At 43.2% G+C, this 27,447-nt stretch overlaps 1 protein-coding gene across 3 annotated transcripts; it reads left to right on the top strand.

Moving 5' to 3' along the window:
• Nucleotides 1-133: 133 nt before the first annotated feature.
• tax1bp1a (Tax1 (human T-cell leukemia virus type I) binding protein 1a) lies at nt 134-26,296 on the top strand. Of its 3 annotated transcripts, XM_085792161.1 has the most exons (18): nt 134-561; nt 2,033-2,247; nt 5,697-5,799; nt 6,475-6,665; nt 7,056-7,211; nt 11,554-11,702; nt 12,206-12,296; nt 12,416-12,601; nt 13,418-13,669; nt 13,878-14,069; nt 14,156-14,228; nt 15,417-16,006; nt 19,074-19,160; nt 20,889-21,075; nt 21,164-21,372; nt 22,121-22,203; nt 24,643-24,862; nt 24,899-25,083. In XM_085792161.1, exons 2-17 carry the CDS (start codon nt 2,059-2,061, stop codon nt 24,851-24,853), a joined length of 2,949 nt encoding a protein of 982 aa, XP_085648287.1. In that variant the 5' UTR covers nt 134-561; nt 2,033-2,058; the 3' UTR covers nt 24,854-24,862; nt 24,899-25,083. The 3 variants fall into 3 exon arrangements, with proteins under 3 accessions (XP_085648287.1, XP_085648286.1, XP_085648288.1); XM_085792160.1 differs by having other exon boundaries at nt 24,643-26,296; XM_085792162.1 differs by lacking the exons at nt 19,074-19,160; nt 20,889-21,075; nt 21,164-21,372; ... (1 more) ...; nt 24,643-24,862; nt 24,899-25,083 and adding an exon at nt 17,501-17,942.
• Nucleotides 26,297-27,447: the final 1,151 nt, after the last annotated feature.

Genomic DNA, 27,447 nt, shown 5'->3' on the forward strand with positions numbered 1-27,447 from the left:
CCGAACTGTTATGACTGAGCGGGATTTGCACCAATCACAGCGCTTGGTCAGCCTCAACAGCCAATGGGAATAAAGCAAAGGCGGGACATCCTGTGCTTTTATTAGTTAATGCCCTTTAGCCGCTACTGTCCGTACAGTATTCACTTCACACTGTCGTATTGTTGCAAAATCAATAGATTAAATAATCACAAAACTAACTTTGCAATGTGTTATTTGCTTTGCAGTGGTGAAAACAGATAACTTGAAAACAATACAACTACTTTTTACACTTACTTACACTTGTGGAATTGTTTTAAGCCATATGGAGAAAAATAAATATTTGATTTTTTTCATTTTTCATTTTTTCCTATATACTGATAGAGCCCTCTTCAGTGTTAGATACCACGTCTACCCTCGTCTCCTCCTGAGCATCCTCAGCATCCTCAGCGCTGCTCAGCATCCCGGAAGTTCAGCATCATCTGCTCTTTCAGGAGGAGACGCATCATCGTCAGAGCTTTGACAACAACGGGGACAGTGGCAAAAACATCGGCCTGTCCGGCAGACAGTCACTCTTCTTTGCAGGTGAAAGGGCTACTCTTTCAATTTCACGCGAAATTAACGTCTGTCACTCCGTCTGTTGTTTCTCTAAGACAGTGTTTAGCTTAGCTAGTGACTTGACACGACATGGCCTGTTCGCAAGCTAATGTTAGCTGCCTTAGCTGCCGTAAATAAGATTATCCTCCGGCTAACTGAGTCAGGATTTTACATGTCAGAGCTGTGTGCTGTGCATTTGCTAAGTGTTTTGTGGCTGTGTCTCAGTTGTGCAGACAGTGCCATGTGGGCTGGTTTTTGCTGAATCGAGCCTCAGTTATGACTTTCACATGCGTTTATATCTGAGTCAGGAGTCCACGGTGTGGGTCACATGTGGGGAAATGTAGGGTAGCAGGATCGTTTTGTTGTTTTCTTTAGCCCTGTTGTCATCCAGGACAGTGATGCAAAGCAGGCTTCATCACTTGCTAGCGGCTAGACACATTTAGCACTGGTGTTTCCCCCCCCTCCTCTGCTCACTATCATCAAAACAAAGGCGTAGTTTAAGCAGTCTCAAGTCAGCTGTCTTGCTGTAAGGTCCTGTGTGTGTGTGATGTGGTGGTGTCTCAGTTAAAGGGCACACTGTAGCTTCCACCCAGCTTAGCTACATCAGGTTGTTATACATCTTTGATAAGAAGAATAGAAGATTTTTTTGGTGATAATTTTACCTTCATGATATTTAGTGACTTTAAGAGACAAATTCAGAATGAAGGATGAAAATGACGACACAGAGACATCTTGACTTTCCATGTATCATGCTGCAGAAAACCTTAGACTGTCGCTTCCTGTTCAAAGCCCACGTTCTTTACTCACCATGACATCACTATCACTGGACAAAGCACACAACTGTTTTCGCAGGCTCACCATGACTAGTAAATTGTTTTTGACAAGAAAAGTAATGGAATTCCCCCTGAAGTAAAAAGTCTGCTACCCACACTATAATATAATACCCTTAATTCTCAGTGTTCAGCGTTGAAAATCATTAATCCACTCATCCATTTTGCTCTCCTCCAGACAACTTGTGGGTTACAGAAGGACAGTGGAGAAGAGTGTTTTGTTCCCTTAGAAGGACAGAGCCTCTCCCATCACTTGTTGCTGTTTTAAGGCCGAGCCTTGAAGGCTGAAGTCGGGCAACAAAAGTCTTCTGTGCTCATCTGTGCTAAGTAAATGCCACAAATTAAAAGAGAGATTATTGAGTACAAGTGGCTGCAGCTTTGCTCCACTAAATGAACGTTGATATGCATCTTATTCACCATATCTGTGTAGACACACATCAGAAGACCTCTGCTTAGCTGTTGACTTCGCCTGTGCATGTTCACTGAGCTGATTCAAGAACACAAACTTTATTTGTTTTTATTAAAATGAACAGCTTCTGACTTTGTGCATGACTCGGAGGAAAAGTTATGTACCGGTATGTGTTCCTTTGTTGAGTGTCTCTTTCCTCTGCTGCTCTTCCCCCCTGCAGACAAATGAAGTGACCAATAGGATACAATGTCGTCGTTCCAGGTGGTGGACTCGTCGCCGGGCAGCAGCGTCAGCGTCATGGAAACGTCCAACTTCGCCCACGTCATCTTCCAGAATGTGGGGAAGAGTTTCCTGCCCCAGGCGCCCCTGGAGTGTCGCTACACCCTGACCCCCTACATAACACCCCACCCCAAAGACTGGGTGGGCATCTTTAAGGTACAATACAAGCACGCACACACACACACACACACACACACAAACGTTGCAGCTGCTATTACTCAGATCATCCTTCAAAGACATAGCCAGGCATAATCAATTCAGGACTTTAATCTGAATCACTGAAATTACAAAGAGACACTCAGACATTGGAGCTTTTCCCAGCCCATTACATACGTGTTTTTGACATGGATTATGTGTTAGCGTTTTATTAATTGCCCATAGGTTTGAGTTTGGCACATTAACACATACATCCGCCTTGACACTAATGCCCCAGCTCTTCACTACATGCCTAAAACCTCACCGCAAGCTTTGGTGTGGTTGCTCCGCATGCAGAAAGAGGAAGAGTGTACATGGTGGGCTGGTTACAGTAGGTCTCGCTGGGGGGCAAACATTTGGTGCTCTTTATGAACCGCTCTGATTCTTATTAGGACCCACTTCACTTGTTCGTTCCCCTCTGACTTTCCATCAGTCTTTTTCTCTGCTTCCTGCAAACCCAACCTCCCCCTCAGCTGCACTCTTTTATCAAGGCCATCAAATCTCACACGTAATTAACAGGAAATGTGAACTAGGAAACTTAATGTCTCGTAAAGGCAAAAGACAAACATTTTATCGTTGTTTAAGAACTGACTTCAAATCCACCAGCTCAATTAAAAAAGAATAAAGATGCTGGGTTTATTTGGAAAAAGTCAATTGGAAAATTTAATTGTTGTAATCCGTGCTAATGAAACCTGTTTGATGGTTAGTGCTTCATGTCAGGGAACAAGCAGACTACACTTCCTTAATCCCTTTTACGTAGATGTCTGTCTTTGTAGGGCGATATTAGATCTTATTTAATTCTGTGAAAATATTGGCAGCGTCAGTGTGTGTGTTATGAGGATAAACAAATTATACTTGCGTGTTAATTGATCCTTTTTTTAATTAGGGCAGGTAAACGGTCGAGTTATTTATGTGTGTTTTTCTAGATGACAATCATTCGCATTAATCATAACAGGAAATGAGCTGACACTGCACATCGTTTTGTGAAGGTGTCAGAATCAACAGGTTGTTGCTGTATTATTATAAATGATTGATTAGCTTTGACTTTGTCACCGAGCACCGATGATCAGCATTGATGCAAATGTTTGTCTTTGATGACTCCTTTTTGTCTCCCAGAGGCAAAAACCTGTGTGGGAGGTGAGTCAGGGAGTGAGCATTTCCCCCCCCTCACTTACCTTCACATCTATAGGCGTTACCTGAGACACAGAGACACTGAGCAATCCAGCTGACTCTGGGTGAGGATGACTCAGGCTGCTCAGACAGACACTTTTGGTTTGAGTTGTGCACAGACACCACCTAGTGGCTGATACTGTTCATAGGACAATAATAAGGATCCCAGTAAAACCAACTTGCTCCTAGCTAGCGGTGCTCTCAAACGGCATTGTACATGCATTGTATACACAGTAAACACAAAGAGTGTACACTCAAATCAAGCTTGTCAGGTTTTCTTTTGTTTTCTAGTATGGTGACACATTTTTGTCCCACATAGAATTGAACACATTGTTACACACATACACATGTGCACACACAACTCCCTAAAAAAAAGAAAAGAAAAAGCCCTCTGGAGGTTTTTTCGGTTGTGGCATGTTTGTTGGGTCGACAGGGAGAAACCCGTTGTGTGAGGGTATAATTAAAGTGTCATCGTGCTGTTCCCTCACACCTTGACTGCGTGATTGATAGCTGCTTTGCCTGTGATTATTTTATAACATCACTCCCATGTTGGAATGCTACACCATACCTAACTGACTGTCAGTCATCTTCACTCTGCAATTAGAAAAATTATTTATGTCTCCTGTGTCTTAAGCAAATACACGTGAGCACACAAGCAAACTTGGCAGCAGTCCACAGCGAGCCAAGCCTCTCACTGAGATGCTGCTGGAGGTGGAAAGAATGTTCTTGGCCTGGTTTCCACACTGACTGTTACAATTTACTTGCATAGTATTATGCACAATGTAATGGGCTGATAAGGTAAACACTGCAATTATGTTTCATGCAACTGCATTATCTAACCTGAAGTTTTGACAAATGTTTTGAGTAGCACAGTTGATTTACTGTCACTGTGTGAAGCTTCCAATTGCTTTGTCACATATTGACCTCTTTTATTTTCTCCTGGATTGAAATTCATTAGATTGTTGGTTCGATTGTTGTTGTATCTACATATCTAACTGCATGAATGAATGAATGAATGAATGAATGAATTTATATTTATTTAAGTGTCATGCACCAATAAAGGTGTCCAGCCTATAAGGGCTTACAAGACACATTTCATACTTAGACAACAAACAAAATCATCAGAGTACAGACTAAACAATTCACTTTTTCTTTGTGTCAAGGCACTTTTTATGAAAGTAGCTATAGTAAAGACTTCTTTTCTGAAGAACCATTCCAACTTTACCTCATCATCAGCCCAAAACAGTAGTAGGTTCATAAGAACCTTTATTATTACATATCATTGAATGGTTATTGAGTAAAAAAAAAGTGTCTTATGCATCTATTTATCATTTTGCCTAAACTCATCGTACATCTGTCTGAATGACAAGGTTTCTCTCTCGTGCCACCTTTCCTTTCATTTTTTTAGATGCAAAAAAAAAAAAATCCCATAGTGCCACAGGTGGTTGAGTTATCCACAGCTGTAGTGCAGTTATGTAATGTCACAAACATGTGATGTGTGACTTGAAACGAGGTGTGTGTGTGTGTGTGTGTGTGTTTGTGTGTGTGTGCGCGCGTGTTTGTGTGTATGTACACGAGCGGCCCAAACAGGGGAGAGTGTGTGGTTGTGCGTGACAGATTTACGACGCAGGACATGAGTTATGATGTTCACAACTCACTTTCATCATCTGTCACCTAACAACACATGAAATTCATGGAATTACATCTCCCTTGCCATTTTGTGTAAAATTTTCACCTTTTCTTCCCCCGTCTCCCCCTCCCTCCCCCTCCCTCAACCTCAACCCCTTCCCTCATTACCACGTAGGACGTTCTCTGCCGTCTCACGAGTCTGCGCATGTGTGCTCTTCCACACAAAGCTATGTACACCCCAGCTTTTCCCGCCCCAATCTCACACCTACACTGCCCCTCTTTTTTTTTTTTTTTGTGAGCCCAAAAGGGGCAGGAAGCGAGGGGGAGGAGGAGGTGTGTGGAAGAATGAGGGGGCAGGCTTTTAAATGTTTCCATTCTTGCCTTGAACATTGTATGTAATCCTCTAGATTCCTTTATGTCTGTGTTGTCAAAAGAATGAGACGGTAACAAAAAGATGAAATGCTATTAACCTTCTAATCATATATGTTAAGGTAATTAGTTTGATACTTGTGATTTTACAACATAATAACCCGTTGCTTTACGCTGTCCAGGCAGGAACTATTTTTTCTGGTGGATCAACATGTTCAGTTTTGTTTATGATGTCCTTTCAGGTGGGTTGGAGCACAGCCAGGGATTATTACACCTTCCTTTGGTCTCCCATGCCTGAAAACTATGAACCAGGAAGTACTGTGCACAGGACTGTTGTGTTTCAAGGTACACACACACACACACACACACACACACACACATGCACATACAGACACACTATGTAAACCACTATACAGACTCAGTGTAGTCCAAAGTAACTCCTCCATTTTACAGCACATATAAAAACCAGCACTTTTATTTAATAAGGGAACACAGCCGCAAACGGCGGCCTGGGACCCGAGCACCTCTCAAACCACACACACACACATACACATTGAGGGCCTGCAAACTGGTTTTACTGGGCCTGGAATGGTCAGATATTACACAGTGAAAATATGAGAGCATGCTGTGGTGTGTCAGTAGTCAGTAAAACCAGTTGGCTGCCTGGCGGATGTTCTGTACTTACTCCTCCGGCCCGCAGAACCAGGCCTTACACGTCAGCACTGCTCTCCACTGAGCTCTCAGCGTAGCTTTGGCTATTTGAAATGTTAGCATATATAAATGATGTGCTACCTATCAGTGTTGTCTGGTGAATAATTTCCTCCTGCAGGGCTGTATGAAAGGGACAGTGCTGGCTGCTTTTCATCCAGTGTAGTATTTTCTCTCCATTTTAAATCAGAACAGCTGTAGATACTAAATTTAATTCTGAAACAGATACAAAGTCACAAATTTAACATTAAATCAAATTACAGACAAACACACAAGTGAATTTAACGCTCTGTCATGTCTTTGCAACCCCAGGGTATTACGTACCCAAATCTGACGGAGAGTTTTACCAGTTCTGTTACGTCACACATGCTGGTGACATCAGAGGAGCCAGCACGCCATTCCAGTTCAGGTCAGCAACGCCCACGGAGGAGCTGCTGACCGTCACCGAGGACGACAGTAACTCAGACATACTGGTCGTCACCACCAAGACAGGCTTGCTAGAGGTAGGCCACACAGGACCAACACTGCTTTCTCAGTTTTCCATCTTTCTGTGGTTTGATCCCCAATAAAAGATTTTATAGCAACGTGCTTGATCCCTATCAGATTCACAGGCGCTGGTCTAGACCATGACCATGACCTCTGACCTCAGAGAGCAGGGGGAAAAGCAGAGGACACATTTCTTCTTTTGGAATTAATAAACTATTACATTATTGTCCTTCAAAGCTTCCATGAAAATGAGACACAGTGTGTCATATAAAACAAAAAAAAAGATATATTCATTTTTTAAATCATTATCTCTTGACAGGACAAGATAATTACGAAAACCAGATCACTTGCACTAAAGTCTTTAATATGTAGGTACAATACTCATCAACTTCTCTCCTGCGTTGTAGCGAGTGGAGGAGGCGCAGCAGGAGCGCAGGGAGCTGCTGAAGGCCATGCGGCTCCTGCAGGAGGAGAAGCAGCAGCTGCAGGAGGAGCAGAAACGACTGGCCAGGGAGCGCGAGCAGGAGAGGGAGACATGCTGCCTGCTGCGGACACACAACCAGGTCAGAGGGAGGGAACCACATGACGAGAGGGAAGATAGGGATGCATGAGGAGAGACGGCATGCACACACACAGTCTTCAACACATAGGGTTACAAATTTCCAGAAACTTTCCATGGGAAGTTAAGTTGGGGAATTTTGGAAATATTCCAAATTAGAAACCTTCCATGGGAATTATGGGAATTTATGGGAATTAACTGGAAATTGGGGGTAATTTAAACAAACTGTATCATATCCAAACACAAATGTAAATATTTTTTTTTGTCATAAGCAGACATCAATGCAAAATAATACAATTAAAAAACTTGAGTAGAACTTTATCAAGTTTTAATTCTTGTATGAACAATCAATTATTTTACTGAACAACAAAAACATGAATGTTGAGTAAAATATTACTCCACTGCGTGCATGTGATTGAGGAATAGCATATAGATATTCAAGTGTACTTGCATTAAATCTGGTTGTTTTAGCCAAGATTATGCTACAATATATTTTCCCCAACTATATTTAAGTTCCCTGTTAAGGGCCAATCTTCAATTTTGTAAATTTCAGATTTATTCCCATTTATTCCCGTTTATTCCCATATATTCACGTTATTTCCTAGGGAAGTTTCTAACTTTGAAAATTCCTGGAATTTTGCAACCCCAGCAACACATAATCAGTGGTAACACAAGGAGCCAGGGTGGCTTGATTTAGTTAACATGCATCTAAAAAAAAAAAAAAGTTTTTGTTATCAGAAACAGTTTGCGCAACATTGAAATGAAAGGTGAGGTAGTTTGTGTGCGTGTGCAGGGTGAGGGTGTGCAGCGACGGTTAGCCTATTTACACATGTGTGGAGCCGGTTCCTCACCAGTGATCACAGGTCTGAAAACTTCAAAAGCCAGAATTTATGAATAATCTGTGTCCCTGTTTTTAGAGACGCACAAAGAGCCACAGCGAGTGTGTACGTGTGTGTGTATGTGTGTGTGTGTGTGTGTATGTGCATGCCAGTCTTTCTCTCCTTCTTTAACGACCTGACTCAGTGGGCCAGAACGGAATTGGGACGCAGTTTTCTCGGGCATCTGGCGTCAGGGACGGTGCCATCGCGACCACAGAGTGAACAAACATGACGTCAAACACACAAACACACACGCGCGCGCGCACACGCTCATACACATGCACAAACTGCCCCCACCACCTCCCCTCTCCCCCCCCCACCTCCTTCATTCTCACACTCAACTCTCACATTCGGGCTCCACACCACAGGGCCCCTCTAATGTGCATTCACACATGCACAAGCTCGCGCGCACACACACACACTCACACACACAAACACGCTCATTATGCCACCCGCTTGCAAACCCTTTTAGTCTGTGTGTGGAATGAGAGGAGGGTAGTCCGCAAAACCGCCTGCCTGAAAAAAAAAAAAGAGCCCTGCCCAGCCTCAGGGACAAACACCACTCAGTCACGCGATTCAGTGGCCACTGCTTTCTCACTGTCTGTCGTCTCCCCGTCCGTCTCTCCGTCCCCGTCTCGCTCTCTCTCAATGTTCACTGGTTTTGGTTCAGGGTTAGTTTATAGGCATGACGCGTGAATAATTTATTTTGTTCGAGCGAGGTGGATAAAATGATATTTAACAACCTCTGTCAAGATTCAATAAGGAGATTGAGTAATGCTCCATATTGATTTAATCTTCTTTTTCTCTCACCCGGTTCACTGGGATGAGTCAGATTTCAGATTTTAGTGTTTTACGAGTTGCTCATTTGATAAGCAGTAGCTTGGCACACACGCCTTAAACCCAATGAAAGCAGAGAAGTGTGTGTGTGTGTGTGTGGGGGGGGTGGCCGAGGAAGGGGAGAGGTGAACCACTGAAACTTGCCAAGAGTTGTGGGAGTTAGAATCCAGTCTCTTATCGCCCCCTAGTGCAGCTCTCAGGTCCGAGCTCAGAGCGACAGCAGGCTGCTTTGAGTTAGTCCTCTGCTGCTCTCTCTCTCTTTTTTTTTTTACGAAGGACAAAATCGCCATAAATTACGTGGCAATACACACACACACTGTTATTACCGTGCTGCTTTTCATTCAACAGGCATGTCCATCTGCAGATATACGACTTCAGTGAGTAGGTGTGTGTGTCTTTTGTAGAGCATTTATAGTAGGTGCGTTCGCTCATGCCACGCTGATGAAAATATCCTTTGAGTTTAACATGAAAACATAAGTACATATTTTGTGGCTGCTAATTTTACGACTACACTTTTTATAAGGTCTTTATGCACTGCTAAAGTGCTTCCCAAACGCCAGCCGTAAAAATCATACAGTAATCTACGCAGAGCCAAGCCCAGAGGGAGACAGGCCTGAGAATGCGTTGGTGTGTGCATGTGCACTTTTCTATCTGTTGCGGATTGATGGCTGCACTATGTGCTACCTGTCTGTCTCCATATGTCCTTGACTGTATGGCTACGTGTCCGCCCTCCTGAGTGTGCGGCAGCGAGTGCATGTGTGCGTGTGTAAGCTACAAATAGAGAGGACGATGTGTGCAGAGGTATGTTGTTCTGACACAACCAATATTAGTCGTGAGTGATTGAATGTCCTACTCTGCTGATTTGCATCAGGTTCAAACAACAAGGCATTTCCTAAGAAGACACACCTCGTTGGAGAAAACAGACCTCAGGATCTGTTGTGGGACAACAGGAATTTGTGTGGTTTTTTTTTTAACCCTCTATGGTACCATGTTGCCCTCAGGCAACATACCAATTTTTGGCCTGTCACATCTCCACAATTGATCCCTTTTAATGCAGTTATACTTTTAAAAGTTCCATGCAATTTATTTATGTGACTTTATTATGTGACTTTATTTTACAGGATAGCCCCTTGAGATGTGCCATCTCATTTTCGAGGGGGTCCATGTTATCAACGGAAATACAAACATACATAGTACATTGTAACATACAAAGAAAGTAAGCAGAACAAACAAACAGACAAAAAAACTAAAACAATGAACAAACAAACAAACAAAAAAAGAACAGACACATGATACAATATAAAGACACAGATGCCCATTCACACACACTCATACACTACAATGCTCTATCGATCCTGATTTGCTTATTAAATAATGGAAACTTGTTAAAATGCACCTGTTGCCTGAAGTGAACCATTATGGAATCAACACTGCAGCATGGGATTATGGTTGTGTGTGTTTAGGTGTAAATATAATGTTCAAAAACATATCATTCATCATAATTTTGTTTTGATCCTTACAATAAATTAGATTTTGGTTGCAGTAATGTAAACTTCAGGTTATCATGATGATGAGGAGGAAGTTTAGAGTGAGAATTGAGATGAGGATGAGGCCAGTGGAGGTGAAAGTTTACAGAGACTGGTATTTCTAGAACAGTATAAGATAGAATTTACTGTAAAATACAATTATAATTAATTATTCTTCAAAGAAATACGCTTAGACTCTTTGAGTCATTCATTTCAATGGGTTGTTTCACAATGGTACACGTTCACTTATGCACCTTTATGGTACAATGTTGCCTACAGGCAACAAATCCCCAAAACCTCCAAAAAATAATAATTTCTAAAAAGTTTCTTTAGATTATGTTTATTTAGTCTATTTTGAGACATAAAAACACTCCAAACATTTTCCCCCCAATGGCATCATAATGCGTACAGGGTTAAGAGTTGACTACTCGGCAGGCTGTTCCCACACGCATTCACCCTGCAGTGCAGCTGTGTGTTCGTCCAAGACCGCTTGACATTATACAGCAAATACAGACTGTGCATTTGGAAGCCATCAAAAGGTTCACAGATCATAATTTGAAATTGGTGATTTGTGATTGATGCGAAAAGACTTCCAAGATCCCCAGAGGGGAAACGGACAATTGATACCTAGTTAACTAGAAATACGCAGTACAGAAAAGGTGCAACTGAAAATGAAGTAAGAAAAAGTCAAGAAGACATTATGAATGAATTTTAGGAGCTGTAAATAATAAGCGCTTTATGCATTCATGACTGTTTATTATAATTTATAATTTAGTAGACTACAACAGAATATGGCTTCACCTAATAAAGTGGCGATTGTGTATATAGGTATCAATGGTCAATATGTTACACATGAAACATAAAAACATACTATGTTAGTGCAACATAAAGTATGTAAGTGTGGATGTGCAAGTTCTCATGCACATGTCATGCATCATATGAAATATTACCATCAGTGATGATGAATCATGACTCTTGCATAAGCTCCTGTTTACCTCCTCTGTCATCTTTGGGCATGCTTCAGCTCGCTCTGCAGTTGAGCTGCCGCCAACGGCTGCAGCAGCGGTCAGTGTGTGATCCACAGCTGTCTCCCCCCGTCCCGCAGGAGCTGCTGCGCTCGTCGCAGGGCCTGTCAGAAGAGAGGGAGGAGGTGAGGAGAAGGCTGACGGAGGCCACGGACCGGGTTCGCCAGCTGGAGGAGGACCTGCTGGGAGTCACCCAGAGAGGCCTGCAAAAGGAGACGGAGCTGGATTGGTGAGCGGAGAGCGCTCGGCCATCAATCATCCATCTCTGTGCGGACAGGGCTGTTTACATAACTGCTTTTGGAGAGGATTTCTCGCCGGCCTTCCGCTTCCTCCACATCTTCATCCTTCTACTTTTGTACATGCAGCAGGCTAAATAATAGAAAGCTCAAACCAGAGCCTCAAAAATAGCCATGGCACGGAATCAGCATCAGTCACACACTGGTTTCAGGAAAGAGTTTCACATGATAAAATATGTTATTTAAGCATTAAATTATAACAGCTTTCTCTTCACCCCCTCTGCTAATATTCTCATGTGCACACACAACCACACACGTACAAAATGTTGCCAAAGCACTTGCCCACTGGGGAACATTACATCTGGCATGGAGAAACAGATGTTACTGTCATTTTAGGTGGACATTCCTTGACATTCCATCTGTGGCTTGAAATCAAACTGTGATGATCCACAGGGAAAAGATTCTTAAAATTGTGTTTTCATTATTTCCCTCGCAGCCTGCGTGATCGTCTGAAGAAGCTGACAGCAGAGAGGGACAGTCTGGAGAGTCAGCTGAAGAACGAGAAGGATGAGAGAGATCTCTACAAGGTTTGGAGACAGCTCTTGATATAATATCTGAGAGGCTGGATGAATGGAGAAGATCATTTTTTGACCAACGAAGCCCTTTTCTTTTTGTCTCTTTTCCCCTTTTGCTGTCACGTGTTCAGGCTCACCTGCGCAGCACCGAGCTGGAGAACACTAAGCTGAGTGCCGAGCTGCAGATGTTGAAAGCAGTGGAGCTGAACAGGGAAGTGACCATTGCCCAGTTCCAGGAGGAGCTGGACCGGCTCAGAGCCTGTGTTGCCCAGCGGGACAGCCTGGAGAAAGAGCTGCTGGCGCATAAGGCCGACAAGGTAACGGTGGTTGTTGTGTGCATCACATACGTAGACTACCAAAGTACAAACACTAATAGCCTAATAAATCATTTCCCTATGTTACTGTGTGCACATCTACATTTATTTGTATGTATATAGTTGTAAAAATAAAAGTTGATATGATATAAAAAAAATGTTATTAAGACCTAGGAATTTACTAGGATGATGAGTAGATGGCTGGTCTTAGAAACTTAGATACTGTATTGTCATAATAACACAGTTATGAATAACAACGAGATATCATTTAGAGCAGCTTAATACTGACGCAAAACTAGTGCAAAAGTGCATATTACATTACATTAATGTCCAGAGGGGCCCAGCAGGGAAAGAAAAAAAGAAAGTGCATTTTGTGCATAATACAATACTGTCCCACACATATACACAATCATTACAGCAGCAGAAAAGACATTCGATCTGAAACAAAGTGCAGTGGTGCTGTCTTCATCTGCCATCCTCAGTATGAAACAGAACATGGAGGCAGTAGACAGTCTGGCAATGGTCTGCAGCCATTATTTTAATTAATTTTATTCTATTTTTTTCTTCTCCTTTTTTGCTTTGATACACATATTATCTAATTTGTGAAAGGATTTCTTGAAAAAAGCGTTAGACAACAAAAGTTGGCTTATTTCTGCCCCCTTTCATTCCGGAGTTGCATTGTTATTATTTTTTTGTATTGAACTGTTTTAAAATTCTTTTTTTCAGTAAATGAAACTAAGTTGCACCTATATCAATGCACCCTTTCAGCAAAATCAGTTCATCTTTACATACATTTGACTTTTTTTTACATGCCTTTAGGCAGAGCTGGCCCGTGTGCGTGAGCAGCTCCGTCAGGCCGAGGAGCAGCTGCAGGCGTCCCGGCAGCAGGCCTCCCTGCTGGCTTCAGAGCTCCGTGACTCAGCCAGCGCCCGTGACCACACCATGACTGAGCTGTACCGCGCCCGACTGGAGGCTGACAAGCTCCGCGCCAGTCTAGCCGACGCGCAGGCCGAGTGCCAACGCATGGAGAGCCAGTTAGACCGCATGAGGAGCACTGCACAGAAGGAAGTGGTCAGTGTCCAGACCCCTAACCTCGTTAGCTGAAGAACTTTTACTTTTTCAATTGTTATTCAAGGAGCAGTGAGAACGAAGGAGAGACAGCCAGAGAGCACCTCTTTTTAAATTTGGTGTTTAACTTTATAAAGAAGTGTAGAAGAGGAGGAATCCTATTGCATTTCATCAATTCATGCATCTTGTCACACTTCCTTCTCTATTTCAGGGTGTTGGGACCAGTGGGGAGGTGACACCCAGCATGATGGTGGTGTCCGAGGCGGAGGCTGAGCTGCAGAGGGAGGTGGAGGAGCTGAAGCTGCGTCTTCACATGGCGGCCGAGCACTACAAGGAGAAGTACCGTGAGTGTCAGCGCCTCCGCAGGCAGGTTGCTAAGCTCAACACAACTGAATCACAGGGGGTGAGTAATAGTGAGTTGATTAACACCTCAACGACTGGAAATTCTATTATGTTGATGTGTTGTCGTTGCTGCGTGTCTGTGTGCAGGAGCCAAAGAGAAATGCATCCACTGAGACCACACAGGAGCCACTGACCCCCAGCCCAGAGTCACCCACAGCAGGTATGTATGTATACAACAGGCTCCAATACTGTAGTAGCACCTCCACCCCCAGTTGATCATAATGCTTTGCAGTTACAAGACATAATTTCACTGTAAGGGATATGGCTCACTTTGACATGACTGAACAAAACTCTGGGCCATCGCTGTTGCTCCTTTCACCTCAACAAAAAAAAACTCACTCTACATACTGCACTGTTCCCTCATACTTCCTTACCTAACATTGTGTTGAGGTATGGGGAAACACATACTGTATACAACAATTACCAATCCTATCTTCATACTGCAAAAGAAAGCCATTTGAATTATACACCATAAGTATTACCTACCAACCAATCCACTCTTCATCAGTACCAATACATTGAAATTTGAAGAAGTGGTCAATTTAAACACTGCGGTAATAACTTATAAGGCATTAAACAACCTACTTCCACCCTGCATACAGGAGCTGTTCTCAACTAGAGAGTCCCAGTATGACCAAAAAACAAAACAAACCAAAAGCAAGGACAAATACTAAAGGCAAATGCATATCTGTTATTGGAGTAAATCTATGGAATAGCCATGACAATGAATTAAAATCATGTTCAACTAGTACCCAATTTAAAAGGATGTTTAAAATCAATGTATTGAATAAATATTTAAAACTAGAATAAAGTAAGTTAATTATTATTATTAAAACGATGGTTCTGCTTGTTTTATTTTGATACTATTTTACTTTACTTACTCTACTTTTCGGGTGTAATCTTCTCACAGGGTTGTTTTGTTTTTGTAATCTTTCTTCCTGTAAACAGGGTAGGCATTAATAAGCTTTGCTTCTGCCTACGCCCTTTCGCTCATATTGATCATGAATTATTGATTTGTTTGTGTATATGTTTTATGTTTTGTCAAATGGACGAATTAATCAATCAATCAAACATATCAACATGCACATCTTAAAACAAGCTGCTGCAGATTCTTGGAAATAGGGAATAAATTAAAGCAGAGAGTGGATGAGTGACGTCAATGGCCTAATGTAACATCCAAAAAGTTAATGCCAAAGCTTTGATGAGATAACTGTGCTTTCCCACTGTTTCCAACGCTAAGATGATTATACTGAAATATCCATAATTAGGACTTTTTAGAGAATATTATTACTGTAATCAAAGCAGGGGATATCATTTGATTGTGTGTTTCTGCTGTGTTTCTCTTCAGGGAACATAGTGGCTGCAGTCCTACAAGAAGCAGCTGAGATGACAATCACCCCAGATCTCCAAAACAGGGAGTCAATGTACATTGACACACACATCAGCACAGACACTGAGGACATGCAGAGACAGACCATGCAGGAGGAGAGGGTCGAGGCAGAGGGCGAGGCAGAGGCCAACCAGAAGGACGAGGATGAAGATGAAGAGAAAGAAAAAGAGGAGAAGAAGGAGAGCCTGCCGGAGGAGAGCCTGAGGATGACCAGCTGGGTGGAGGTGGAGAACGAGAGGCCGAGCGCGGAGAGCGAGGAGAGTGAGGAGAGCGAGGACAGCGAGGAGATCACCGAGGCGGAAAGTGAACCCAAGGCGGAGGAGGAGAGGGATGATCTAGAAGAGAGGGATGATCTGGAGGAGGAGAGGGATGATCTGGAGGAGCAGGTGCTGCTGGAGGCGGCGGCGAGGAACATGGGGGAGGCGGAGAAGGAACAGACACGCTCGGTGGAGGAAGAGCTGGCGATGATGGAGGAGAAGTGGAGGGAGCAGTGCGCCATCAACGAAACGCTCAAACAGCGGCTGGCCAATGAGGAGGAGCGGTTCAGAGTGAGGCACACACCTACACACAGACACATACAGTACACAATATACCTCAAAAGCCCAGAGAGATGTGACTGTGTTGATGTTGGCTGAACTCCCGTAAGAGTTGTTGGCCAGAAATATGAGGTAACACTCTCTCAGTGATCAGCAGGTGGGTGTGAGCCCAGGAGCAAGCCAGCTACTGCCCCCCCCCCCCCCCCACCCTGCACACACTCAGCAAATAATTTCCTGTGTAAATATAGGTTAAAGCAACACACATGCTCCAGTGTGGGTATAGGTGTTTATGAGCACCGTGCTGTAATTGGGCAAAGTTAGGGCCTTAACTTATTATCACTTTCACTATTGATTAGCCTGAATGGTTGATTTGTAGCTATGTTCTGATTTGTTCCTTGATTGGCAGCTGCATTTTGATTGGTTGGTTTTTAAGCTTGTATCCTGACTGGTCGGTTTGTAGCTGTGTTCTGGTTGATACATAATTGCTATAAAATGAGGAACTTTAACTTTGACTGGAGGATGAATTAGTTTGATTTAGATCATCAGAGGTCAAAGGTCAAGATCAACGTTTTTCAGGCCAAGGACCCCCAAATTGTTGTAGAGATGAAGCAGGGACCCCCAAATATTTATAAAATTGTGTATTATATTAAACTAGGCCTAGTAGCCTACCATGTACAAACATACCCTGGATTCAATACTCAGCTATTCAATTAATACACAGGTTTGTATATTCATGGTTGTGCCACCATGTCTTTCATGTCTTTCAATTGAATGATAATCATGCATACAAGCTATTCAAATTGACATTGTTTGTTTGTTTTTTTGTTTCCACATTTATGCTTAGAATAAAAAACAAAATTGTATAATCAACCAAAGGTTTCATGACCCCTCTGCAGCACCTCTGCAGACCCCCGAGGGGTCACGGACCCCCTGTTGAAGACCTCTGGTCAAGATTATTATGATGGAACATTTTCACCTATAACTCACACAGGAATTATGACAACATTTTAAACATCGTTAATATTTCATATGACAAGGATGTAACCTGGAACTGGGAGTGGAGGCAGACAACCATGGGGTGGCAATTTTAGTTTTTGGATGAATTTTGCTTCAGTGGAGTCATTTTCTACTTCATATAGGGCACCTCAAGCTACAAATGTGTTTTACTATTCATGGAGAGTATATGAGTAGCCACTAGCAACGTAACCCACAATAACACTTGGCCTAAGACTGTCAAATATCCATAACAGTTTACCTTAGGGTGCATTTAACCAGAAGAACCAGGTCACTGCATGCATGAACACATAGCTGCTGTGTCAATGCCACACATGAGTCACTGTGTGTGGTATGTGTGTGTGTGTGTGTGTGATGCAATACAAGCACTTGCGCTGCTGCTTGCGTTTTGCGTGCGAACGTCGGCCAAAGTACCTACCAGCGTTTAATCTCCACCAGTGAGTGTGTGTTTATCAGAGCTGTAAATAAGCCTCTCCCCCCTGTCTTTGATAGAGTCTCCTGTCTGAGGCGAGTGGCCCGGGCCCCGAGCCGCTCTTAATGGCCCCGGAGACTGACAAGAGAGGCATCCGCAGAGCGCCATGCTTTACGGCTGTTTACATCACCCGCGCAGTGGATGGAGCGAGGGAGAGGAGAATAAGACGAGGAGAGAGAGAGCAAGCGGGGAGGGGGGCAGCACAGAAATTCACTGTTGCCGACTCCCTTCACCTGAACTTAACCCTCTAATGCTGCGCCGTAAATTTATGAAAGAGGGGGAGAGCGAGAGAGGACAAAGGAGATGAAAGAGAATGGTGGGGGGGCGGGCGAAAGAAGCTAACAGAATTTAAGAGTGAAAAAAGAGGGATAGACAGACAGACATGAAGCAGAAAGAGAAGCCGCGGGAGAGGAGGGAGTCGGGACCCTTTGTAATGAGATGAAATAAGAGACCAGCAGGCAACTAGTCATGTAAACTATCCCACAGGGTCAGTCCTGTTAGAGAGAAAGAGATTTACTACGATCCCCTGGTCTGCTCCGGTCTGCCCTGCACACAGTCCGTGGTTCTGTCTGTGTTTCTGTGGCTTGGGCTGTGTGTTTTACAGTAAACACCACACATTTGACACAGCTCCAGCAGCTTAAATAAAACCCAATGACACCCATTAATTCATTCACTTACTTGCCTGTGCGTATGTTTGGCGACATTCATCTTCATCAGGTGACACCAGCGGAGTGGAAACACAAACCTGGGAGCAAGAAAAAAGGGAAAGAGGCTCGTATCAGCGCCAGGAAAGATAAAATGTTTCCTGAATGAATCTGCCACTAATTATTTTAGTTCCCCAAATTAATCACTACTTTGATTATTGATTCAGTGTTACATTTACAGATTGGCAAACATTCCCCAGTAACAGCTTTTCAGTGAGGAGAATTTTTCCTGATATTTGATCGAATAAACAACTTTAATCAATAATGAAAATAATTCAGTAATTCAATCATTTCAAGTCCACATATTTTATTATTCACACTCTGCATTTTGCCTTGCTAATAATGTGGAGCACTGGGACGTTAAAAGGATTTCCTATGCACTTTCCTGTAATATGCACATCAAACAGCTTGAGCTAATATCTTATTACATCACAGTCCTCTTGAGATTGTCTTTCATTATCACTAATCAGTCAGCAAGCAATTTAGTTTGTTTTTTTTTCCTTTTGCATTTTTTATGTCTTTATTAGACGTCTGACTGAGCAGTGATGAGAGATAATGAGGGGGAAAGAGATGTGAAATGACATCCAACAAACCAGATCCTCAGCCTCCGCCACCAGACCCCCAGGGCGCCGCAGTTTAGCACTTTTAATGTTCAAGCATTTGTTGCTCAATAAATATACCAGACATCACAGAGGGGGAAAGAAAAACTCACTGTGTCCTGATAGACTGATGGTAAAAGTACAAGGAAATGTCACAACACTAAGAAACTTAATGGACTGATGTTAAGAGAAAAGCTTACTGATTGGTTATTGAAATAGATACAATAACTTGATTGCACATTCAATGATGTTTGTGTTTTATTTCCATTGTGTTGTGTGTGTTTTTTTAGGTGCAGATGGCGGAGCGAGCCAGTGAGGTGACGGAGCTGAAACGCAACCTTGCCCAGGCTCTGAGAGACAAGGAGCAGCTACAGGAGGTAAAGCACGAGACGCGTTCCTACCACAACATGATGGCAGCAGATATTAGCTGTGTATAAATAAGTTAGCACTGGATCGTGTCTTCAGAGTTCAAACAGTGCATTTTTGTGTTTTTTTTAAATAATAAATTAAGGTTAGTTTGACTTTTAAAAAGCTCCAAATTAAAAAATGTCCTTCTGTGACTGTAGAAATCACACACCGTATGTGGATAATGTCGGCCCAATTGAATTCCACAAAAAATATCATCACATTTCAGTGCAGTGTCTGAGCGCTCTCCTTCTCCAGACTCCCCACTACCCACTAATTAAAACATCTATACTTGCTTCTTTCGCCCAGCGGTACAGTGCCATTAGACAGTGCAAATGCCACGCGATGTGTCTGTTTCACCTTCCCAACCCTGGTTTAAATGTTAAACCTGATAGCAGCGCACTAATGAAGTCATCAAGAGAGGGGGCCAGGGGGGAATAGTGAAGAGGGAGGTAAGAGAGGGAGAGGGAGGGAGGGGGGGGGTCCCTCTATCAGCAACACCAGAGCGGAGGGAGCCAGAGTCTGACACCCATTACAGTAATGAGTAGGGTACTAATGCTCTTGCTTCAGATATAATCACAAAGGGCAGTAACAGTGTAGAGGGAAACTTAACTCTGAGTTTAAAGTACTCGCTCCCTGTGTGGTCCAAACAATGAAAATGTGCCATGGAAACTGAATTTCTTTCACACAGCTCCTCTCTTCAATCCCTCACTCTTCAGACAGATAATCATGGTGAAATACCCAAGGAAATGAAACAAAAGCAAATTTTCAATTTAAACATAACTGGAAAAGAAAAACACCGAAAACAGTGGGTCAGATGAGAAAAAAAAAGCCATGAAGAAATGAATGAAAACTTAGGAGGGACATCCCAGGACAGTTTCAAAACCGTGGACAATATGCAGTGTACACTCCATCCACCATTCAGCCATCCATGCACTTCATATTTTCATAGGTTTCTTTTTAAAGGTACATTGTGTAGGAATTACTCCCATCTAGCGTTGTGGTTGTATATCGCAAGCAACTCAGTCGTATTTTTCATGCTGCATTCACGTGAAATTGGGCAGACGGCAGACGGACGACAGCCGCTGCACGTAACGGCATAAACAAGCCTCTATGTAAACAAGTGGTCCGTCAGCACGAGGCAAAACAATACACGTGACAATATGTTGTCATGGCGATGTGGTATTGTTTACCTGACCCACGTTTTACCGGCTTTCTCTCGACTTCTGTGACTAAAATGACATCTGGTTTGTTACCGACGGCCGTCTGCCCGACTGCAGGTGAATGCAGCATCAGTGTAACGCTCCATTCCTCCTCACTGCGTTACCGCGGTGACTTTTCACAGACGCCACCTCGACCTGAGCCGACAGCTCCGGTGTCTCCGCTGAGTTTCCGTGGTTTCCTACCGTCACGCTGCCACTGAACGTAAAAACATGGCGACACCACATGGCAGCCAGCACCGAGCTTACCCGCTCCATGGAGATATGAATGATATGAACGGCTAATTCAGAGCTGAAAGGAACACTTCAGTTTGTTGATGGGGGGAATTACTGATTGATGAAAAACAGACTTTTGAACCAAATAATCGATTTTCGTGAATAGATAACAGGAGAAGTTACACAATGTCCCTTTAAAGACTTGATATTTGGTTCAGCCTGTGGAGGTCCCATGATGCTCAGGGATGGTGCTCTCTCCTCCAGGAGCTGCAGCGCTACGTGTGCAGGCAGAGGGAGCAGGAGGCCGGTGTTCAGGGTGCGGAGGTCAGGCAGCCGATGGTGCTCCGCTACCCTCTGCCCTACCCCCAGGACCCCTCCCCTCCGCCTCTGGTGCCCCAGAGGCCCGCTGAGCTGCAGTACGGCAATCCCTACTCCACCGACACCACAAGAGGTAGGAGAGGATTTCTAAGCTTGACCTCTCTCTCTCTGAGTAACATTTTGCTGTTTGCTCAGGATAATACCAGTCACTGTTTTTCTAGACCGGGTGGACGTTGCTCTGTCTCCTGAGCATATGACCCGTCCGCCGCCCGAGGCGCCACCCTGCGCCCCTCCGTGCGCACCCCCGATCTCACCTCATAGCCCTGAAGCCGGGGCACCGGGCTGGGACCAGGAGGTGGTCTGCATCCAGCCCACTCGCAGCACGAGCCCCCCGGAGAGCCTGGAGCACCCACCAGAGGAGCCACGGAGTGTATGTGCAGATAAACACACACACACACTAAAACACAGGGTGGTAGCTGGCAGGTATTCTTAATTGGAGTATTTGTATTAATATGGGTTTTACACATGCTGATAATACTGTTTCGTTTTCATGTTTCCTGTATGTCTTCTTGAAAGGATTTCTTCAATAAGTTGCAAGACCATAATTGATCTCAGCCCTAACCCTATCTCAGTACAGCAATACATCTGGATTTTTTTTTAAAGCGGCATAAATTTTGATCACAGCTTTTCTCTCCTAACCTTCCTTCTGTTTTGCAGCCAATGAATCCTGTCATGGTAATCCCCCTGCTTATTTCGCCTCTGTCTCTGGAGTGCTCCTCCTCAATGAGTAAAGGGAAATGCAGCTTGCCCTTAAAAGATGGAGCTTTGAACTCATTTGCATAAAGCTCTAATTAACGTCACTCCTTCAGAGCTCAAGAGAGGCGAAGATAACAAGGGCCAGGAGAGAGTAATTAGGGGAGATTTTGCATAGGGACAGACCTAAGATCAGTTAGTGGCGGATTATATCTTTGGTTGTTTGGGAGTAAACCTAACAGGGACTGGTGTGGTAATCTTTAAATAGAAACCCAGCTGCACATGCATACACACACACACTAATCTTCACTGGCTCACATCATTCTGTCAGCACGTCTCCTTTTTTGTTTTGCTGGCGTACGTACATAACACAGCTCTGGAGATAATGACCTTCCTTCTCACAATGTGCTTGCTGTGCATCGTAGGTTGCGGATGGAGCTCAGCCGTCCTGTGATCATCAGTCCAGCAGGCGCGGCGAAGCCAGGGGCAGCTTTTGCTTCGACTCCAGGTAGCATGCCCTCTCACTGACATAAAAAATAATGTTAGAATAACTTCACTTTTACAATCGGGACATTTAAAGAAGGGAAGAAATTACACACAAGCATTGATTAAAAACAGACGGCGGTATGGTGGGGGTGGGATTCCTTCCATGCATCTTGTGTGCTGGTGGTGAGCCAAACCAGGCTGATCTGAAAAGACCTGCAGAGCCGCTAAGTGACTCCAGAGAGCGGGTAGTTGTCTATTTATATAACTGTAATGCTGCAGCTAATGATTATGTACATTATTGATTGGTGTGGCAATGACTTAATTGATTAATCTGTTAATAATTTAGTCTGTAAATCAATCAATCAACCTCTTTAAAACCTCTTTTCTAAGAGTGACCTGGCCAAGACGGATGGTTACACCAAACACGCAAGACACAAATAAAATACGATCACACACTACAGGAAAAGAAGAGTGGGAAACATGATTACACAGTGCAATCACAAGATCCAACTGAGCTTATTTCTTTGTCTTTTATAATTGCCTTGAATTCCCCCAGAGTTACAAGATGTGTCAATTTCAAGTCCTTCTGCACACGTTCCAGGTACAAATTGAAAAGCCTTTTTGCCCAGTTCAGTTCTGACTTTCTGATGCCCTGAGATCGGCTGAGGTCCGTCACATGTGTAAATACAAATCTGTAGGCAGAAGTCCAAGAATAGATTTATAAATAAAAGTCAGCCAGTGAGAGAGTCTACGGACATACAATGATGGACTATGTGCGACAGCATATAGGAACAGTGATGTACGCGATAGCTGCAACCAGTAATAAAACGCAAAGCGCAGTGGTATACAGTATCCAATTTCTTTAAAAACTATCAGGAGCGTTCATAAAAAGCAGGTCTCCATAGTCCAACAAGGGTTAAAAATGTTCTGGTGATCAAATGTTTTCTGACTTGCAATGAAAAACATGATTTATTTCTTTAAAAAAAGAAACCCAGTTTCAATTTCAGCTTAGAAACGAGTTTATCGATGTGCAGTTTAAAGGACAGGTTCTCATCAATAAAACCAAAACAATACATCATATAGTGGTAATGCAACATTTCTGGGTATCACACAATAAGCTTATTATGAATAAATGTATGAACAGTTTAACAAGAGAGCATGTGTGTAAACACACCGGCATATTTCAATGAAAATAATTATGTAGAAATGATTGTGTGCTTCATGTTACATCATCAATCAATTCAGTTTATTGTCACTTCCATGAAAACCTTGTTATACATGAGAGACAACAATTATAAAATGGACAGCGGTAATTTTGATACGGAAATAAAAAATAAGTAAAAATGAATAGATAAAGAACATTAAAGCAGATATCAGTGGCACGGCCGTTTCGGCTAATGCTGTGTTCAAGGCAGGCTTTTGAAACTGTAAGTTACAGCTTCAAGTCACAACTACGACTTGGTAGCGTTCCAGGTAACCCGTAGCTCGTGTTTTTACCGTCCTGTTGTCTGTGAAAGTTCCCTATAACGGCCACTCGTAACTTCCGACCCGTGAACTCGTACCAGATCGAACTGGTATGACTTCACAGGAAGGACAAACACAAAGTACGAGTTTCCTTGAACGCACCATGAGTTAGCAGCCCCCGCCCTTGTCAGGCATCAATTGGTCCTCGTGCTACGTCACCACATTCACGCGCATCCCTTGGCTGCACACACAGCCCTTCATGCCGTTCTCTCCCCTCATTGGATAACACTTGTATCCCACAAGGAAAATTTTCTCCTCGGGTTACAGCAGAGCAGAGTGACGGAGAGACTCGTGTTTAGGCTGAAATACTTCATGTAAGTGATTGCTGACGGAAAATAGGACTATTTAGGACTTATATTAACAAAAACATTCCACTGATATCTGCTTTAAAAATAAAGTGCGCCAGTTGCTTCTTGCAGATAGTTGGGGAAAGTGCATAATGTGTGTGAACAGTCAGTGTGTCATCATCCCATGGTGTTGTTTAAGACTGAGATGGAAACACAGAGAACAATGGACCACGATGAATGAACTTAAATTTGAATTTGAAATTTGAAATTTGAATGGACCACAGGAACCTTTTAGTTTATGAGCAAACGTACCTGGAATTAAAAGTTCCTGAACTGCATCATCACGTGGAGGTAACACTCATTGTCATAATAACCTCACTGTGGACAGTGGAGGAAGCCAAAAACACCACATTGTTGTCTGAAACCAAATTTGGGTCAGCCAATCACAGCCTGTCAGTATTGTATTGAATACTGACAGCTGGTTTAACAGTTAGGTATATCTGCATGGGTTTTTGCTGTGGCAGCCTCAATACATCAATACATCTGCTGTATGAGGGTCCACGTACGTTATCACTACACCTCATATCATGCACTGGATCTCTTCATCTCTTTTCATTCTGCCTCACCCTTGTCTTACTTCCTGTTCCCAGTAACGACGTTCACAAGCGCTGCCCACTGTGCGAGGTGATCTTCCCGCCCCACTTCGAGCAGCGCAGCTTCGAGCAGCACGTGGAGAGCCACTGGAAGGTCTGCCCCGTCTGCTCCGAGCAGTTCCCCCTCAACTGCCAGCAGCAGCTCTTCGAGAGGCACGTCCTCACGCACTTTGACGGCCACGTGCTCAACTTCGAGCAGATCGAGTGAAGGGTTTTTGTTGTTTTTTTTTGTTTTTTTTCCCCCCTCCCCGAGGGCAAAAACCTAGAATTCTGTCACACTGTATGGGTAAATGTGTCGTCAGCTATTAGTTCATTTTAACTGGGGTTCGGTTAAGTTGTCTTGTTAATATACAATCACTAGCACTTTTCGGGCAATCTTAAAGGTTAGAAAGAATGTAGTTCTTCTCTGGAAGGAAGAAGAGTCTGTGCTACTCCACTGAGGTGTTTATTTAGTAGAGTAGCTTTCACTTTAAATGCACAGTGGGTCAAAGGATCATTAACACTTTGGAACAGTCTCAAGCTCCTTTACTTTTCTGTCATGCTCATCTTTCTGCTAAAGCACCCTTGAAAGTGCATGCATTTATTCTGTGATCAAAACAACAACTACAAAACAACACACTACACAATTACAGTCGATAAAGCGAAAAGAGTGAAGAGTAGCAGGAGGGATTGGAAGAAAGAAGCATTTTACTGTCTTAATGTCCCTGTTCTTTCACCCTGAATATTTCTCTCACGGTGAGGCAGCCAAGAAAGTACTTCATCTTTTAATTCTGATTCAAATGGTGGGAGGACAGAGAAAAGATACGAAACATTTTTTTAATTGTAACTGCGATGAGAGCTCTGAATATGCGTGTGTGGGTGTATAATCGAAGAAGGATGTGGAGATTTTTTTCTTTTTTTTTTTCAACTTGGGAAGTGATCTTTGATTTCTCCCAAGCTGCTGAACGTATGATGGTGATTAACCAACACAAGACGTCAGATGGTTTCAACAACTACAACAACAAAAAAACAAACAGCACTATGTTTCCATGTATCTGCACTAAATAAGGCTTTATTCTGAATGTATTGTACATATGAAAATAAGTATAAGTTTGTGGAGAGATCTGTGAATTGCTGTCGTGACCCTGCTCCTCACTGTTACCTCCCTCATGTTTTAGTGATGAAAGGAATAATGGACCAATGATGATTTACTTCCTGGCGTGCACTTTTATTCGGTTCTTCGATGGCTCGGTTTAAGAAAAAAAAAAAAAGGGACACCGGCACCACGTTCGAAGGCAAACAGACTGCAGGACACTCGGGTTTCAGACACTTTTATTGTTCCGTACTTCCACGTTTTAAAAGTTAGAACTGTGAAACGTCATGGCTTCGTGCTCAGCCCTCATGAGTGAATGTCATTCCTACGTGTCCTCCCCCCACAGGGCTTCATACCACTACTTGTCTATTTTTCTGTCATCACAGAGTAACCCCCCCCCCGACAGTGTTGTGTTCAGGCTTTAAAAATTGCACATGCCCAGCAATCACAAGGCAAAATGTATGTGTGTGTGTGTATGTCCGACGCAGCCCTTTTCATGTGAGAATGTCTGGACGACGGTTTTAAGTGTGTACTGCAAAAATCTTTATGAATAAAGTAAGCTTGTCTAAATGCATTTAAGTAACTGTTGTGCTTCATTTTTGGAGAAGAAAGAAAAGAAAGAAGTCCACCATCAGTCTGAGCTACAGAGCTTTTTACTTTATTTTGCTGGTTTTTTTGTTGGTTTATTGTTTTTTTTTATTGTCATTTCATGTTTACACTTAAGCAGCTTCTCTTTTATATAGAAAGACAGTTTGACATCATTTACAAGTCACTCTGCTCACAACCTGTTGTTCCCCCGTACAAAAAGGAAACATTGGTCTCCACATTACATACGAAAATATAATTTAAAAGCACTTGACAACAGACACACGTTACAATACATTCACTGTACACGGTATATTGAAATCCCTCCCTCGCCCCACATCCCCCCCCTGCCTGCACACAGCCTCCCCTCCTCCTTTCCTGTTATGTGTAATACTGCAATTGGCCCACCGTGTGAAGATCTAACTATTGCCATGGTGACGGGGGTGTCCGTGAAGCAGGGATGGTTTTTACGAGTGTTTGACAGAGCTCAGATGGGGAGACTCTCGGCCTCCGTCCATCTTGACCTGGCTCTGCTCTGATCCTGGCCACAGACACACTAAACCCCCCTTAACACTGACAGGCAGGAATGAAGCTTTTCTATCGCACACAGCGTTATCTCAGACTTACTTTCAGGGGAGTAAGCTCTCAGATAGCAACATTTTCTTTCTTTTCTTTTCTTTTTTTTTTTAAACAGATCTTGGTTCACTGGTTGGTGCTTCAGTCAGACGTCTCTCAGGCAACATTTGTGCTTTTCAGTCGAGCAGCACACTACGTCAAGGCATTGCAAGCACAGATGTAACGGTGATTATTGTAAATGAATGGGGCTAAAAATCATTTAATGGACCAACTGTTTCTTTAATGACATTTTGTGGTACCTGCTGACAAGGTGAAAAATGAAGCATTTCAAAAAAAGAGAACAAAAAAAAACAAGAAGGTCCATTTTGCCATTTTAACCCAGGTGGTTTCCATGGCAACAGCAGCTTGGAGAACAGGGAAGGGGTGTGTGTGCGTGTCAAGAGGTCACGGTACCCATCGCAATGAAAAGAAGAGAAGAGAAGAGAGGAGGCTCGTGCTCTGAGCTCACAACTTTGTGCACAGAAGAGGGATATGATGTCATGTGTCTTGGCACGCGGCGGTGCGGCGCG

Source organism: Trachurus japonicus, chromosome 11 (genome assembly GCF_045865225.1).
Source record: "Trachurus japonicus isolate A0001 chromosome 11, Traja_1.0".
Classification (NCBI taxonomy): domain Eukaryota; kingdom Metazoa; phylum Chordata; class Actinopteri; order Carangiformes; family Carangidae; genus Trachurus; species Trachurus japonicus.